Consider the following 15,495-nt stretch of genomic DNA (forward strand, 5'->3'; position numbering starts at 1 on the left):
CCAACTGTAAATTTAAATGCAGATTTCCTGATCAAAATAAAACAACTTCAACATTGAATGATTTTTTTTTTTAAGAAAGAAATTAAAAAAAAGGTAAATCTTGGAGGTCAGAAGCATGGATTTTAAGTAAAGTCAGGAAATTACTTGGTTGAATTTTCTGGATTTAAACCAAACCCAAATGTACTTCTGGAATTTCTCTTCCTCTTCTTAGAAACTTCTTAGGTAACAGGAGTTGCACAAATGCTCTGTCTGGGTGGTTTTGTGTAGTTTATACACAAAGAATTTTTTCTAGTGTCTAGTTCAGAGCTGCTTTGCTGCCACTTTAGCTAAGTATTCCTTGAGTTGCTTTCACCTGGCATGCAGAGTGACTGAATACTGACGTCTTTTTAACAACTTCTTAGAGAGATGCAGCCTGATCCCTTCCACCCTTCTTTTATTCAGAAAGCGAAAACAAACCAAACTACAGCTTTCGGTCTCTCTGTATGACTCATGTTCTAGCCACCTTTTTTGTTGGTCTCTGGATCTCATTCAGTTTATTATTGACTACTTCCTTAAGCACTGTTCCTAAAACTTGGCCCAGTACGTAAGGTGATGCCAGATCACTTGTGTCACATGGAATACCTGACTCTTAATTTTATCAGACTTTTGCTAATTATATTGTGAAAATATTTGCCTTTCCCCTCCCCCCCACCCCCCAATAGCATCATACTCTAATGTAGGATATTTTGTTGTCTGATGTTCTCCAGGTTTGGTGTGGTATTTTGGGTCAGATTGTTGGTGGGGGAGGTTGCTTAGAATTATGCTCATTTACCATCTGTGTTTTATCAGCTCAAAGCCATCTTGATCCTTAAAACTAGTGTTATTGTTCTGTCAGTATAGAAAGAATGACTTGTACCAGACCCAGGATTGGTGAAAATCCTGTTGGGTTACCATCCAGTTTGACTGTGGACTGGATGTGTTTTAAACTACAGAGATTTTCACCATAACTCCCTAGTTGCCTATGAAGTTCTATGGAACAGTCAAGGTCTAGCACTTCTTACATAGTCTTGTTGTTTGGGTTTTTTTGATGTTTGCTTGTTTTGGTTTACTTTGATTTGGGGATTTTGTTTTGGGTTTGTTTTGTTGTTGTATTTGCTTTTTGTTCTGCTGGTTTGGTTTTGGTTTGGGTTTTGTTGTTGGGTTTGGTTTGATTCTGATCCCCTCCTGCTCCTTGTACATTGGTTCTTCAGTAACCTCAAAAGAGAGGTCGTGAATCCCCCAAGCCCGTCAATGTTTAAGGCCATTTGGAGCATGCCCTTAATTACATGCTTTAACCTTTGGCCAGCCCTGATGTGGACAGACTTAGGTGATCATTGTAGATCCCTTCCATCTGACAATTATTCTATTACTCTTCTGTTTTCAAGGTGTTCTATAAAGTGAGCCAGGTACTGCCTGGAAACATGAGCCCATGTGATGATGGAATCTTTTATCCGATTCAAAGATCTACAGTCATAAGCCATAGATGCCATGGTGCAGTCATGGTGCTTTTGACCAAGATCTATAGTTGTTTAGCAATCCTTGAATACTGTTGAATACTCTTATTCCTAGGACTGAATGCCTTGTAGCATTTGGAGCACATTAAATGCTTATCTTTGTTTTTAGACTCCTTGGACAAGAATTCAGATTATGTGCGCTGAAGCCACACTGATGCAAAGCAAAGTGCAGTAAGTGACCAGAAGGCTAAGGCTCACTTCTGTCCTGTCTAAAAACCTTGTGTGTCATTGCCATACACAAATGCTTCTGACAAGGGGTCCTGGAGTAGTAGCTTCATAGCTATGAGAGAAATCTGGATCTGGGTCCTCAGGTTCATCAGCAGAAATCTTCTTGTTATGGTGAATGTACTGTGATATATAAATACACAGAAGATGTGGCAGGCCTTGTTGTGCAGAATGTCATTCTGCTTTTCTGTTTTCTTCACTGTAGACAAACCTGTAGTGTTTGTCAGAGTGACCCACCACAAGGTGATATCAGATAAACAAGCAATAAAGAAAAATGATGAGGAACATATTTTAAGAATCCCCTGTGATTTAAGCCTTTGAGACATGATTTAAGCCTTTGCCTGAGTTGATTTGCTCAGCTTCGTAAGAAAAATGATGCAAAATAACTGTAAATGAAAAGGTAATGAAAATGAACATGCTTTTTATTCCTCCATCTAATAGATCCAGAACTCTCTGATCATCTTTTCAGCAGACACCATCTTCCATAACATTATATCCATTAATCTGCGTATCAGATAACTCACTGGTTTTGTGGACAGAAGCAGCATGGCATCAGAACTGCTTTACATGAGTTAAGTCAATCCAAACACATGAATATTGAGCAATCAGACTCATGGAGGAAGTTCTTTGGGCAGCAGGCTCTGGATTCTTTTTGTCAGACAGAACAGTAGCTGTGGGATCACTTGAGGATTACTTTGATAAATCAAATCCAGCTCTATGCTTTGTAATAAATCTAATAACTAGGCTGTGAATATAACACAAAAGTCATTGGTATTGCAGGAGGTGTGTGGTGGGGATGGAATTTCCTTCCCTGAGTTGATGGCAGTGTTTTGCAGAGTCAAACTGGAGGTATGCTTGTCCTGCCGTTAACGAGTTCTGCTGGGTGGTTCTATTGAATTCTGTTTGATTTGATTTGATATTTCCTTATTGGAAATACTGTGTCTTTCAAGTTTCTTTTATAGAAGTTTTTCAAATGGAGTTATCCTTAATGCTGTGGCACACCACCTTAGGGAAGAGTATGCTCCAGGTAATACATTATCCTGCTGAAATGAAATAGTCAAGTTGATTTCTTCGGGATTTCCCATGGGAGATTTGCAACCTTACCAGAGCATGTTGTAGGAACACCAGTGGAGCCATCTAGTGTCTTTTGAAGAATTTAACCATGGGCTTGCCATGGCAAAGGAAAATACATACAAAATAAAAGAGTGGGTTTTAAATTTTCCTTTGAGGTGCTGCTACTTGTATTTTTATTGATGTCTAGCTTGTGATCAGCAACACAACTATATCTGTATAGTAACAAAAATGGAACTTTATTGAGGTGAGACTTATTTGACTCAGTGCAGTAGATGTGAAAGCTGATCATCCTCACCCCTCACTTCACAGAGTCATGGACTGTTAGGGGTGGGAAGGGACCTTGAAAGATATCTAATCCCCCTGCCAGAGCAGGATCACCTAGAGTAGAACATGCCGGAATGCATCCAGGCAAGATTTGAATATCTCTAGAGAAGAAGACTCCACAACTCCCCTGGGCAGCCTGTGCAGCACCTGGAAGGACTGGCCTCATTGCACCTCTCTTACAAAGACAGGCTGAGAAAGTTGGTGTTGGTCAACCTGGAGAACATAAAGCTCCAGGGAGACTTTAGAGCAGCCTTCAGTACCTGAAAGGGGGCCACAGGAGAGCTGGGGAGGGCTTGTAGCACTGGGACAAGGGACAATGGTTCTAAACCAGAGCAGGGTGGACTGGGCATTAGGAAGAACTTCTTCACTATGAGGATGGTGTAACACTGGGACAGATTGACCAGGGAGGTGTTTGTGGTGGAGGCCACATCCCTGGGGTCAGGCTTGATGGGGCTTTGATCAATCTGATCTAATTGTGGGTGTCTCTGCTCACTTTAAGGGTGGTTGGACTGCATGACCTCTAGAGGTCCCTTCCGACCCTTTGCATTGATTCTGTGATGATTCTATGATGAAGGCTAAAAGAGTATGGTTGCAGATGGAGAGCAGTGAAACTGCATTGACTGATACTTACAAAGAGAAACCATATCATAAGTGAAAAACAGTTGTTTAGAGAATGAGCAAAACCACTGAGCTGTAAACCAGCTTGTGTTTACAGCTTGATTCTTAATTCTTTCATGCCATCAGGTAATGATGAGCAAGTATTTTATATCCTGGCAAGAATACAGCATCAAAAACTTTGTCTTGTGTTATTGCCCTGATACGGAAAATTAACCTGCTTGGAGTAAATAGGTAAATGATTCAGAACTAATTGTTTAGCTTTCTGTGTGCCAAAACACAACTCAGGATTAGCGTTCCAGAGGTGTGGCAAAATACACTTGTTTTGTAATTGGACTAAATGCATGGTTGCTGTATCTTAATTTCAAGTTTATTTTTAGAATTCTGGAAGAAAATGAAAAACAGGATCAGTGATCTCTACTGTCCTTGAAGACCTGAATAATTAAAAAACCTTTACCAGCCTTATGAACAACTTGCACTAAAGCTTTTCTCCTGCCTGAAGGGTTGCCATATAGCTGGAGTCCTTTGGAGTTTCTGGGATGCTAGTGAAAAGGCAGGAAATTCCAGTTAGGTATTGGGGGGGGGTGGGGGAATATTGCCATAAGGGTGGTAGTACTGGAACAGTTTGCCTGGAGAGCTTGTGGTATCTCTGTCTTCAGAGGTGTTCAAGGCTCAACTGGACCTGGCCTTGAGCAACCTCATCTAATTGAGGGATCTCCAACAGAGGGCTACAAAGATGATTAAGGGTCTGGAGCACTGTTTTTTTTTGTTGAGTGTTGCAGAACTCTCCTTTTTTTAATCACATTAGTGCTTTTAGATTATTTTATTGCTCCCTTTGGAAAAATAGATACTGAACTTTTCCTGCCATAATGATCAAAAGTTGTTGACCTTGGGATCCTAATCATCCTTTTTGTAGCAGCAAGAGGGTTTGAGAGTTGCTTTTTTTTCTTCTGAATTTGAAAAAGCTAAACTTCATTTCACCTGAGAGCAGTGTCTTTTTGGAGTTTGCTATCAGAAAATAGCAGTTTCCAGTTAATGGTGGTGTGATATTTGGTTCAAAAAATCTAGGCAATCACTTTGGGAAAAATTAAGAGGAAAGAAGCCTTTGCAGTGCCAGTGTTGTATTTATACATTGAGTTTAGGGTGTTTTTTCCCCTAAAAATAAAAGTAATGGTGTACACCTAAGAGCTCTGTTATTCTTAGGTTGGAGTAGGTTTATACACATGTGAAAAGTGTAATGTGTATATGTCTGGATAAGTTTAAGTAAACATTTTGGGGGTGAACTTTACAAAGGAGGGTTACAATAGCTGTTCAAATATAAACATGCTGTAAGAGACTTCTAGCTCATTGAATCCATTCATTGAATGGCCTAGTATTACAAGCCACTGCATAATTTAATCTCCATCACTGTGCTCTATCTTTAAAGTAATGAGGAGTTCTATATACAGTGCTCCAGCTCTTCCAGAGTCTAATTTTTCATTATATGAAACTTTCTTTAAATTTCCGGATTAACGTAGTTACCTAATTTAATTGTAGTTGCATAAAATTAACTGATAGTTGATTAATAACTATTAGCTCTTTTCTGTCTCTGGCATTTAAAAGACTTGATGGGGAATATTAACATCTATTCTTGGCTTTCATTTCTGTATGCAAAACAAGGCTGGGGCTTTTTTTTTATACTTCCATTGCGTAATAATAGCTTTTTTTTTCCCTAGTCATCCTATTAGAGCTTCTCTGTGCCTGTTCCTCTCTTTCAGGTAATGCTCCCAGAATGTCATACAAAGCTCTGGATGGTGGCTTACCATTAATACTTTCTCTAGTGAAAGGACTTCTGACCTGTCCATGCTAGGACTTTGTTTCTCTTTTCCTGGCTGCATTTGCACTACTGTCTCCTGTTTGGTTTATAGTCAAATAAAGTTTCACTTCCCTTTTCCTTGTAGTAATGCCCAGATGATCTTCCAACCCAAAGAATCATAGAATTGTTTCATCTGGAAAAGGCCTCTAAGGTCATGCATGGCTTTCTTGTAGCACTTCTCTATTTGATGGCACATGTGATGCTGTTTATTTGATCACATTTCTCCCTGGTCATTTCCTTGTGAATGTTGTCGTCCTTTACTGGGCTACTTCTAACAAATGTAACTGGGCTGCCTTTACCTCTTAGAATCATAGAATGTATTAGGCTGGAAGTAACCCTTGAAGGTCATCTTGTCCAATCCCCATCCAGTGAGCAGGGACATCTCCAGCAAGGTTAGGTTGCTCAGGGCTTCATCAGGTTTGACCTTGAATGTATCCAGGGATGAGGTCTCTACCACCTCTCTGGGCAATCTCTTCCAGTATTTCGCTGCCCTCATTGTAAAGAACTTCCTCCTGATGTCCAGCCTAAATCTACCCTGCTCTAGTTTAAAGTCATTCTCCCTCAATTTATCTTTACAAGCCCTTCTTATCAGTCCCTCCTGAACTTTCTCGTAGGTCCTCTTCAGGCTGAACAGCTGCAACTCTCTTGGCCTCGTAGGAGAGGTGCGCCAGTCTTCTGATGATCTTGGTGTCCCTCCTCTGGACCTGTTCCAGCAGGTTCATGTCATTCCTGTGTTGAGGCCAGAGCTGGACACAGTACTCCAGGTGATGTCTCACTAGAGCAAAGTGGCAGAATCACCTCTCTCTGTCTGCTGGCCACACTTCTTTCAATGCAACACAGAATGCCATTGGCCTCCTGGGCTGCAAGTGCACGAGGCACTTAGTGCCATGGTTTAGTCGATTAGATGCTGTTGGGTGTTAGGTTGGACTCGATGATCTCAAAGGTCTTTTCCAACCTGGTTTATTCTGTATTCTATTACTGGCTCATGTCCAGTTTCTCATCCACCACCCCTCCTCCTCAGTATGTGGGTAGAATATGTAACCTATTTCATAGATTCATAGAATGGTAGGGTTTGGAAGAGACCTTTGAAGGTCATTGATTCCAACCCCTGTGACAAAGAGGGATCACCTAGGGCAGGTCACACAGGAGCACATCCAGACAGGTCTCGAAAGTCTCTAGAGAAGGAGACTCCACAGCTTTTCTGGGCAGCAGACACTAATTGAAATTGCTTAAATAAGGCAGTAAATTGGTTGCATAATTGCTGGTGATTGTTGTCTAGGCTACATTATCTAATATGGCAAAAATGAAGACTTACTCTGAAGAACTGCAAAACCTGACAAGGCAGGCAGATGAAAAGACATCTAGTTAAGTAGAAAGTGCTGCGTGGCAAAATCTGTCAGGTTCACTTATGCAGTGATGGGCTATGAGCTGATCAGTCAGTAACGGAATACTGGGCTTAAAATATGGAGTTCGATGAAAATTTAATGCTGGACGTTCACTGGTGGTTAGAAGAGCATGCTAAAACCTACTAGGAAAGGGAAGAGAGACCTGACTGTTGAATGTTAGCCTGCCATCTAAACCCATGATCTGATTATATTTTTAATTTTATGCATAGTTCTTGTTCCCTTGTCTCCCTGAAACAAGCAAAGACACGGAAGAGCAAAGCTTTGCAGCTTCTGTAATTTCCAGCTGAGTGATGCCCTTACTTCACTTCTGTCCTTATTTGCATTCCTCTTGTGTTCTGCTTCTCATATTTCTCCTTCCCACAATTAGAAGCATATAACTGGGAGATGTGAACTGTCCAAGTGATGGGCAGGCAGTTTAATGCTTAAGGTGGGAGTCAGTTAGGAAAGTAGACATTCTCTGATAAAAGACAGCCTAGATAAAAACGGCAGGAGGAAAGAAAAATTCACTTGCTTCATTTGTAATAAATTCTTCATGCCAGATGTATTCATCCTGAGTATTCTAAGCTCTAAATAGTGTGTCAAACAAAGAAATAGTTTGTCAAAGAAGATACAAATCCTGTAGAGCTTTATCAGGCCTTTACAAGACTGTCAGCTGCTTAATAATTAAGAAAACGAAGAAGGCTTCTGTGGCTCAGATTGTTTTTCCATCTGTTATGTCATAGCACTGCCACTGAGTCTCAAGGTCTAGACTCACATTTTGTTAACAAGGCAAAGGTTATGCAAATATATTCCAAGTATCAGTAGGGGCAGGTCTGTCAAAGCAACAATTATGCACAATCCTGAGCAAGCTCTCTCCATGCATAGAGCAGAATTGGTGATGTGGAAAAGTATTGTAGGTTTGCTTCGTTAGCTAAAGAAAATTTAACAGTCGTTTCATTTATTATTCGGCTCTGCAGGGAGGAAAGAGAGATGCTTTGTACATGCTGTGTGTCTGTGTTTTTATAAGAGCCTTATAAAGTGTAAATCAAATCATAATAGGAGTCATTTTAAAACAACTGAACCATGTGAGTTGTAGGTGGGAGTAGCCTTTTGACAGTTCGTTGCGTGCTGCTTGTTAAATCGTCAGTGTACATTCTGTTAACTTCATGTTTTATATGCAGATAAATGTATCAGTAAATTAAAGGTTTTACTCAGCTAATAAAATAATACCCTTGCAAGTGGGATAAGCTGTAAGTCTTGGGAACTGACTACAAGATTACTTTGCACTTTCTTCATAATCTTTTATTTATGAGCAGATCACTCTGAATTGCTGAGATTGTGAGTTGAGACGAGAAAGCACTGGACACCGATAATTTAATTTTGATAGAAAAATAACCTTTAGAATAAACCTTTATTAGAATAAACCAAACCAGGTTGGAAGAGACCTTCAAGATCATCGTGTCCAACCCATCAACCAATCCAACCCACCCAAACAGCTAACCCATGGCACCAAGCACCCTGTCAAGTCTCCTTCTGAACACCTCCAATGACGGCGACTCCACCACCTCCCCGGGCAGCCCATTCCATAGCGCAATCACAAATAATTTACTTCGAGCTGAGATTCTGGTAGGTGTAAAAATTCCTTCTTCATTAATAGCTATGGTATACAGACAATAGTTAATTACTGATTTAGGGAAGGTTGAAACCTGTTTAGACAGCACATCTACCTGAAGGGAGATTGTAGACAGGTGGGGACTGGTCTCTTCTCCCAGGCAACCAGCACCAGAACAGGAGGACACAGTCTCAAGCTGTGCTAGGGGAGGTTTAGACTGGATGTTAGGAAGAAATTCTTCATAGAGAGAGTGATTGCCCATTGGAATGGGCTGCCCAGGGAGGTGGTCGGGTTGCCATCACTGGAGGTGTTTAGGAGAGGACTTGATGGGGTGATGGTGCCATGGTTTAGTTGATTAGATAGTGTTGGATGATGGGTTGGACACGATGGTCTCGAAGTCTCTTCCAACCTGGTTTGGGCTATGCTATGCTATTCTAAAACAAGGTGTTGTAGAGAGGGAAAGCAGTGAATAGAAAACTATATATTTTCTCTTTGTTGAACATATAGAGGGTTCTTTTCTTTTGAAACTGGAATGTTTAACACATGGCATTTTGGTCATAAATACATAGTTGATCACAACTGATCAGTAATTGATCAGTAAAGCTGATGGGATGATAAATCTGTTTGGTTGCATTGTCCCCAGTCTAGAACCCAGAATATAATTTCAGGTACCTCTATGACGGAGCATTAACACTGTGAAAAAGATGATGTGATCTGCTCATTTTCTACATTTCAAGCTTCAATTCATCCCCTCTCATCCTATCACTACAAGCCCTTGCAAAGAGTTTTTCCCCAGCTTTTTTGCAGGCTCCCCTCAGTTACTGGAAGGCCACTCTAAGGTCTCTCCAGAGCTGCATTTTCTCCAGGCTGAACAGCCCCAACTCCTGTAGGCTCTCCCCACAGGGGACATACTTTTTTTCCCCCTAAACTTGGCACTACTTTACTCTTCAGGTACTTGTTTGTGGGTACATGATGCATAAAGTTCTACCAATTCATAGAGACTTAACATGACATTCTGTGATATAAACCTGAAATTTGAAAACAAACTTCTATGGAAATGGCTTTTCTCAAACTCTTCTTCCTGTTTCCAAGTCTTTGAGGCTGAGATTTGGAGTTGTAGTTTTGTAGCACAAAACCAAACCTAGACTGCCCTGATGCTTCTTAAACAGATACGTGGGCTTTTTCCAGGGTTCCAACTAATTTTTTATGAAGCTAGGAATGCAGTGACAAGGTTGGTTTGGAAGTTGGTAGATGTTATAGTTTGGGGTTTTTTTTCCTCCTTTCCAAACATGAAAGTCTTGCCAATTTCCCATTTGTCAAAGGTAAAGTATTTTACAGAATATCCCCAGGTGCAGTTTTTGAGAGTGATGTTGCACTGAGGCATACTAACACCCTCACCAATTTCCAGGAAGGATGCTGAAACTTCCAGGGATGTATGACTGGAGTACTTCGTGGTTTGCTTCTAGATGTTCCTGGTGTGGTGCAGCCCTGAGTGAAAGCTGCTGGTGTTTGACAGCTGCTGAGTGACCTAGGTGGAGTGAGTCACTGACATCAAACCAGTTCTGTACCAATATCCTCATTAGGCTGAGTGCTAATTGGCACCTCTGTTGACAGTCTCAGTGGAGTTGCTGAATCAAACACCGCCAGATTGGTTCCCTCATTTGATGTACATTGGTAAGAGTCAGCTGAAAAACTTTTTTTTCTAGTTCTCTCAAAGAAACCATTTATTCCAGGTGAGTAGAGGGTAGCTTTAACTGTTGGCAAGGGATCATCACTTCCTGACTGGCTATGTGTTCGTACATTGAATTTGTAAGGGGAGCATTGGTGAAAGATCAAGTATTGTTATATACACATACCAACTGATGAAGCACCATGAAAGCATAATTGTGCTCTTCTGTGAAGTTACTTGAATCATTGATGTCACAGCAACTCCTGTGACAATGGAGAGCAACAGATAAGACTTCCTCTGTTTATTTTGTGGAAGCTATATTCATGCTTTACTTTTTTTTTTCCAAGTGTGCAGCCTTCTCAGCTGAGTCAAATAAAGAAATATTTTTATAAAGCATTGTAGAATATCAGAGGTTAACTGAAAGCAGAAGAGCCTGAAATGCATTAGGAGAGGTCAAACTTTTTCTTCATTCTGCTCTTCCATATAATTGAGAAGTGTGATTCCTGTCCTGTCTGCTAGAATCTCGATGCTGTGTGTCATAGGAGAGTATAATAAATACTGGGCTCTGACCTCAGCAAAGGATCCTGAACCCGAAGTTCTGTGTTACTTTCCAGCTGTAGCAAACAGTACAAGGATTCTGCAAGCTCTTGAGGCTGTTGCACAATAAAATCTGTTATGACCCTCAAACACTTACGTAGCAGCTGAAATAACTTTGGATTTGGGGGTTTGGTTTTTTTTGGAGGGGGGTTGGATGGTTTTGGGGGGTTTTGGAGGGTGCTTTGTTTGTTGTGGGGTTTTTCTTGTTTTTTAATTTGCTTGTTCATTTGGTTTGGTGCTGGGCTCTTTCTGTGTTTGGTTTGTAGTTTGGTTTGGTTTTAGTTGGCTAGATGTTCCTATTTTCAGTGTTCCTTTAAAATCTTTTTACTTTTTTCCTGGAGAATGTCAAAATTAATAAAGAAGTAGTGAGCATGTTGACTATTTTGGGAAGCCAGAGGTTGCTTGGCTTACAGCATTTGGAAATGTATTAAAAATTAGCCTACTATTACCATGCACACACACAAATCAAATGAGAGCTAAAGTATGACAGGGATTCTCTGCTTTTTACTTCCTCAGAACATAATCTCTGAAATTGGCTTAGCTTTCTACATAGTGTCATCATTGTTAGTACCCTATCAAAAAAGAGTTGATATTTGTGTTTCCTTTCATAAGGTCATAAATCTTTCCTAGCTGTGTACTTGGTTAACTGAAATGTACGACCTGCCCAAGATGCTTTTATCTGTTTCTTCTAGTCCACAAAGAAGCAGGAATTCAGTGACCTGCCCTGAGCATTTAAATACAGTCATTTTAATCTCATGAAAAGCATCTGCTTTTAGTAAAGATTTCTAGTCACCGAGCTACCTGTCTCCACTATTGATACACAAAATGCACAGCAAACGTACACAGAAGCTGGAATTTCACACAGCTGAAAGGCTGACATCCAAATGTCAATCTGATAATTTTTCAATCTGATTATTTTTCAATCTTTTGGGGTTTTTTATTTGCAAACTCCAAAACATTTTCCAGCTGAAGCATCTCTCTGCCAAAGTGTAAGCTTCAGCTTCCTTCAAATATCCTTCTGTTGTAATTACCTTTTCCAAATCACAATGGGTTGGCCGACCACGAATCGAAGGCCAACGTCCCAAAGAATTTAGCTGTCTGCATGCTTGGAACTTGTTTAAAGAACTGTGATCAAATTTCTAATGACTTACAAATACAGTTCAGAATAATTTGTCAGATTGGTTGTGCAGTACAGCACTAGTTCATACAATCATGAAGGTTGGAAAAAACCTTTAAGATCGAGTCCAACCATAACCCAGCCACCATGACCACTAAATCATATCCTCAAACACCACACCTACAGCTTCTTGAACACCTCCAGGGATGGTGACTCCAGCACCTTCCTGGGCAGCCTGCTCCAGTGCCTCACCACTCTCAATAAAGTTTTTCTTAATGTCCAATCCCTGGTACAGCTTAAACTCATTTCCTCTTCTGCTCTCATTGATGGCTGTTGACATGGGTTACTGCCTGCTGGGGGATCTAGACGATGGCAATGGATATTTTTTTTTCCAGGTGTTCTTTATTTTCATCTCCCACATAGGGAATTTTAAAGTTCATTTGTTTGCACAAGTTGTGAAGCTAGAAACGCTGCCCAGTTGGATAAAGTGTACAGATTTGCAAGAGAATTCCCCTCATTATATAGAGGGGAAATACAATCTCAGTGCTAGAACTATATAGCTTAAATTGCCTTCAATATGTTAAGTGGATCATTGTGCTTTTCAGGAACTGTCAGTTCCTATTAAGCTGAAGAGTTGTATTTAATTATGTGCTAGACAGCATTCAATTAAAAAGCGTGTATGTGTGATCATGATATCCCTCATGAAATCTGTTCATTCAAGGTATTTCCCAGTTTTTATGCTATATTAAATAGATTGATTCACTCTGCACTAATGAGGATACCATTGTGTAGCTAAATGTTCTTCCATGTGATTGTGCTCACAACTTCTTCCTTTTAACCCAGCTTGCTCTTTTTTTTGTTGGGTTAATCTTGGTAGCATTATCCCACTCCAGCTGGACAGCTGTAACCTCCAGAGTTGACTAAATTGTTTTATAGTTGTCCTGATGTTAAACTGTCTAAAAAGGAAGGCTAGACTTAAGCTGATGTTTTGGAAAGCTTCTGTTCTCAAAATTACTGTAATGCTGAAGTGCCAAATGACAAATGGGCAGCTGCCCTGTTGTGGCTGAAACAGTTAAAGGAGTTGCTCTCTCCATTCATGCACTGCTGTCTATGTAACTTAGACAAAGTTCTACGAGTTAGCCGAGGGCACCTTGTGATAATTGAAATGCTGATCAATGGAGATGGAGAGCAGTTACCCAGATGTGGAGGCAGTGACAGAAATACATTGTGTTTTACAGATACTGCTTAAAAATACAGCAGCATGTTGGTTAATCTTTTTATATCTGTGAAATTCATTGAGATTTTGAAAGACAGAAAAAATAAGTTAGTTAATTGCTAGTCACCTTATGTATAAGCAAGAACCAAAAGTCCAGGTTTAGTCACCCAAGAAAGCAGAGGCCACCTCAGAGAGGTGTCTCATCTACTCCCTTGTCATGCCACTTTCCTTTCCTAGTATGGAAATACTAAGCAAGAACTTCCTTAAATCTATGAAAGAAGAATGCTAAACATAAAAATACATGTAAAACTCTACCCTCCCCAGCAATGAGATGCCTGAATCAAAACTACACTGGAATATTTCATCAGCTTATCCAACATGCCTTATTTGCCCAATTATTTTCAAAACAGCAAATACCACTCAAAAGAAAGGTGTTTGTCCCATGGCAGGGCAGCCACCCAGGACTGTTTTCCTAGCAGATAAGTATTAACCACAAGGCTATGCAGTAATGTTCCATCTCATGGCTTTCTTTGCTGGGTCCAAGAACCAATTGTTCTTTCCACACTGGCCTTACTTGACTAAGGGCCTTGCTTGGTACAGGAGGTACCTTGCTGATCAGGGTATTCCCACTGAATCTAGAGAGTGTCCCTTTGAGTTCTTGTGTTGAAAAAATGACATTTTAGACAGGTTACCATTTCTTTCAAGCAGGAAAGGAGTTCAAGAAGCTTAAGAAATCACTGGTTGGTGGGTTGGATCAGTTTCGGTATTGATATATGAAAAGTACTTGAAGTTTTACTTTAGGAATAGCCCTGCTGCTGCTGAGACAAGTGAACCCTACTGTCCAGTTCCTGCTATACGAGGGGAAGCCACTGCACTGCTATAATTAAAGCTGAGACTATTTCTTTTTGATTTTCTTACAGGAACCAGATTCACGCTCTTCTAGGACAGTTTAGCCAGGCAGAGGCTCTGTTACTTTCTGCTGGAGTTGAGCCAGGCACTCTAGATGGAGTTCTCTTGGATGCTGGCTGTTCTTCTATGCAATTTGATACACCTGAAAGAGGTTTTTCCCTGCAAAAGGATGGACCTTTGGATATGAGGATGGATAGTGACAGGTACTTGTTAATAATGTTCCTCCCTGAAACTCAAAAACTTTGTGCCTAGCAACCCCCATGCATTTCATTTCCCCTTAAGCTGAAGAATTCTGGTCATCAGGCCACATCTAATTTTGCACAACTAGACTGTCTTTTCTCTGGCCATGAAGCTCTTGTCTATCTCAATACTTGGAACACTGGTTGTTGTCTTTTCCTTCTTTGAAATAAGATGAAAGCTCCAGTGATGAGTAATTAAATCAATCATATTTTTATCTATACCATTAAAATGTTGGAGGGTATGATACACAGTCACAGGGACACCTCAGACACCTGTCTTCTCCCTGTCACTTCGGCGGTTTCTCAGACTGTACTTGCCCTGCAGGCTCACGACCCCACAATGCTGTCCCTTTCCTTTTCTGCCTCACTTGCTGTTTGTAGATCCTTCACTTGAGCACGTTCAGATGCTCCCTCAGGAAAGGAGCAAGCTCCCTCTGCTCTGCAATGGCTATCTGACCCAATTACTTCTCTCCAAAAGGCGTGTCATATAAAAGAAGTAAAATCTCATCCTTGATATCTGCCAGTGGAAATTAGAAGGCAACGTCGCTTTTAGCACGCTAGCACGATGTTGTCTTCCATTTATCATAAGCTTTCCTTAGCAATATTACAAGCCTGCTTTCACATTGTGTAGGAGGCACATCATGCCTACTTAATTGCCAAATCGACAATTACTTAATAAATCACTGCTATTTAAATTACTAGAATTGCTGTTCAGTACATTCAAGAGCCTGAAAATCAATGATGGAATGGCAATTTCTACTTGTATAGGAGTTTTCATCTTCAGACATCCTCATGTGTTTTTGGAGCACTGTGCTTTTCATGTGAACAGTCACAGATCTCTGTTGTATAGATGCCAGCAGTAATTGTATAATGCATTGCTGGGAGAAGGAAAATATTTGCTTTGTGTTTTGATGAACCTGTAGTCTTAAGAATTGCTGTTTGATCTTTATTGCTCATATAGAGCTGGTGGGAAGCCTCAGCTTCTAAGGAATTCTATTAACACATTAATGTTGAGTCTTAAGACAGTCAATTTCAGGATGCTTGCTTTTGCTGGTTTTGTGTAAAAATGTCACATAATTCTCCTGGGATTCAGCCCTCACATTTCAAGAACCTGAACTCCAGGCTT

The 15,495-nt window shown here is 40.5% G+C and overlaps 1 protein-coding gene across 1 annotated transcript in view; it reads left to right on the plus strand.

Moving 5' to 3' along the window:
• Positions 1–15,495, plus strand: part of METTL15 (methyltransferase 15, mitochondrial 12S rRNA N4-cytidine) — a 78,823-nt gene that overhangs the window by 55,558 nt on the left and 7,770 nt on the right. Inside the window, exon 5 of the mRNA XM_068148546.1 lies at positions 14,142–14,333. Coding sequence (XP_068004647.1) covers positions 14,142–14,333 — 192 coding nt within the window. The remainder of the gene's footprint in view (positions 1–14,141; positions 14,334–15,495) is intronic.

This window comes from Melanerpes formicivorus, unplaced genomic scaffold (assembly GCF_026170545.1).
Source record: "Melanerpes formicivorus ecotype bairdi unplaced genomic scaffold, bMelFor1.0.p_v2 SCAF_16, whole genome shotgun sequence".
Taxonomy (NCBI): Eukaryota; Metazoa; Chordata; class Aves; order Piciformes; family Picidae; genus Melanerpes; species Melanerpes formicivorus.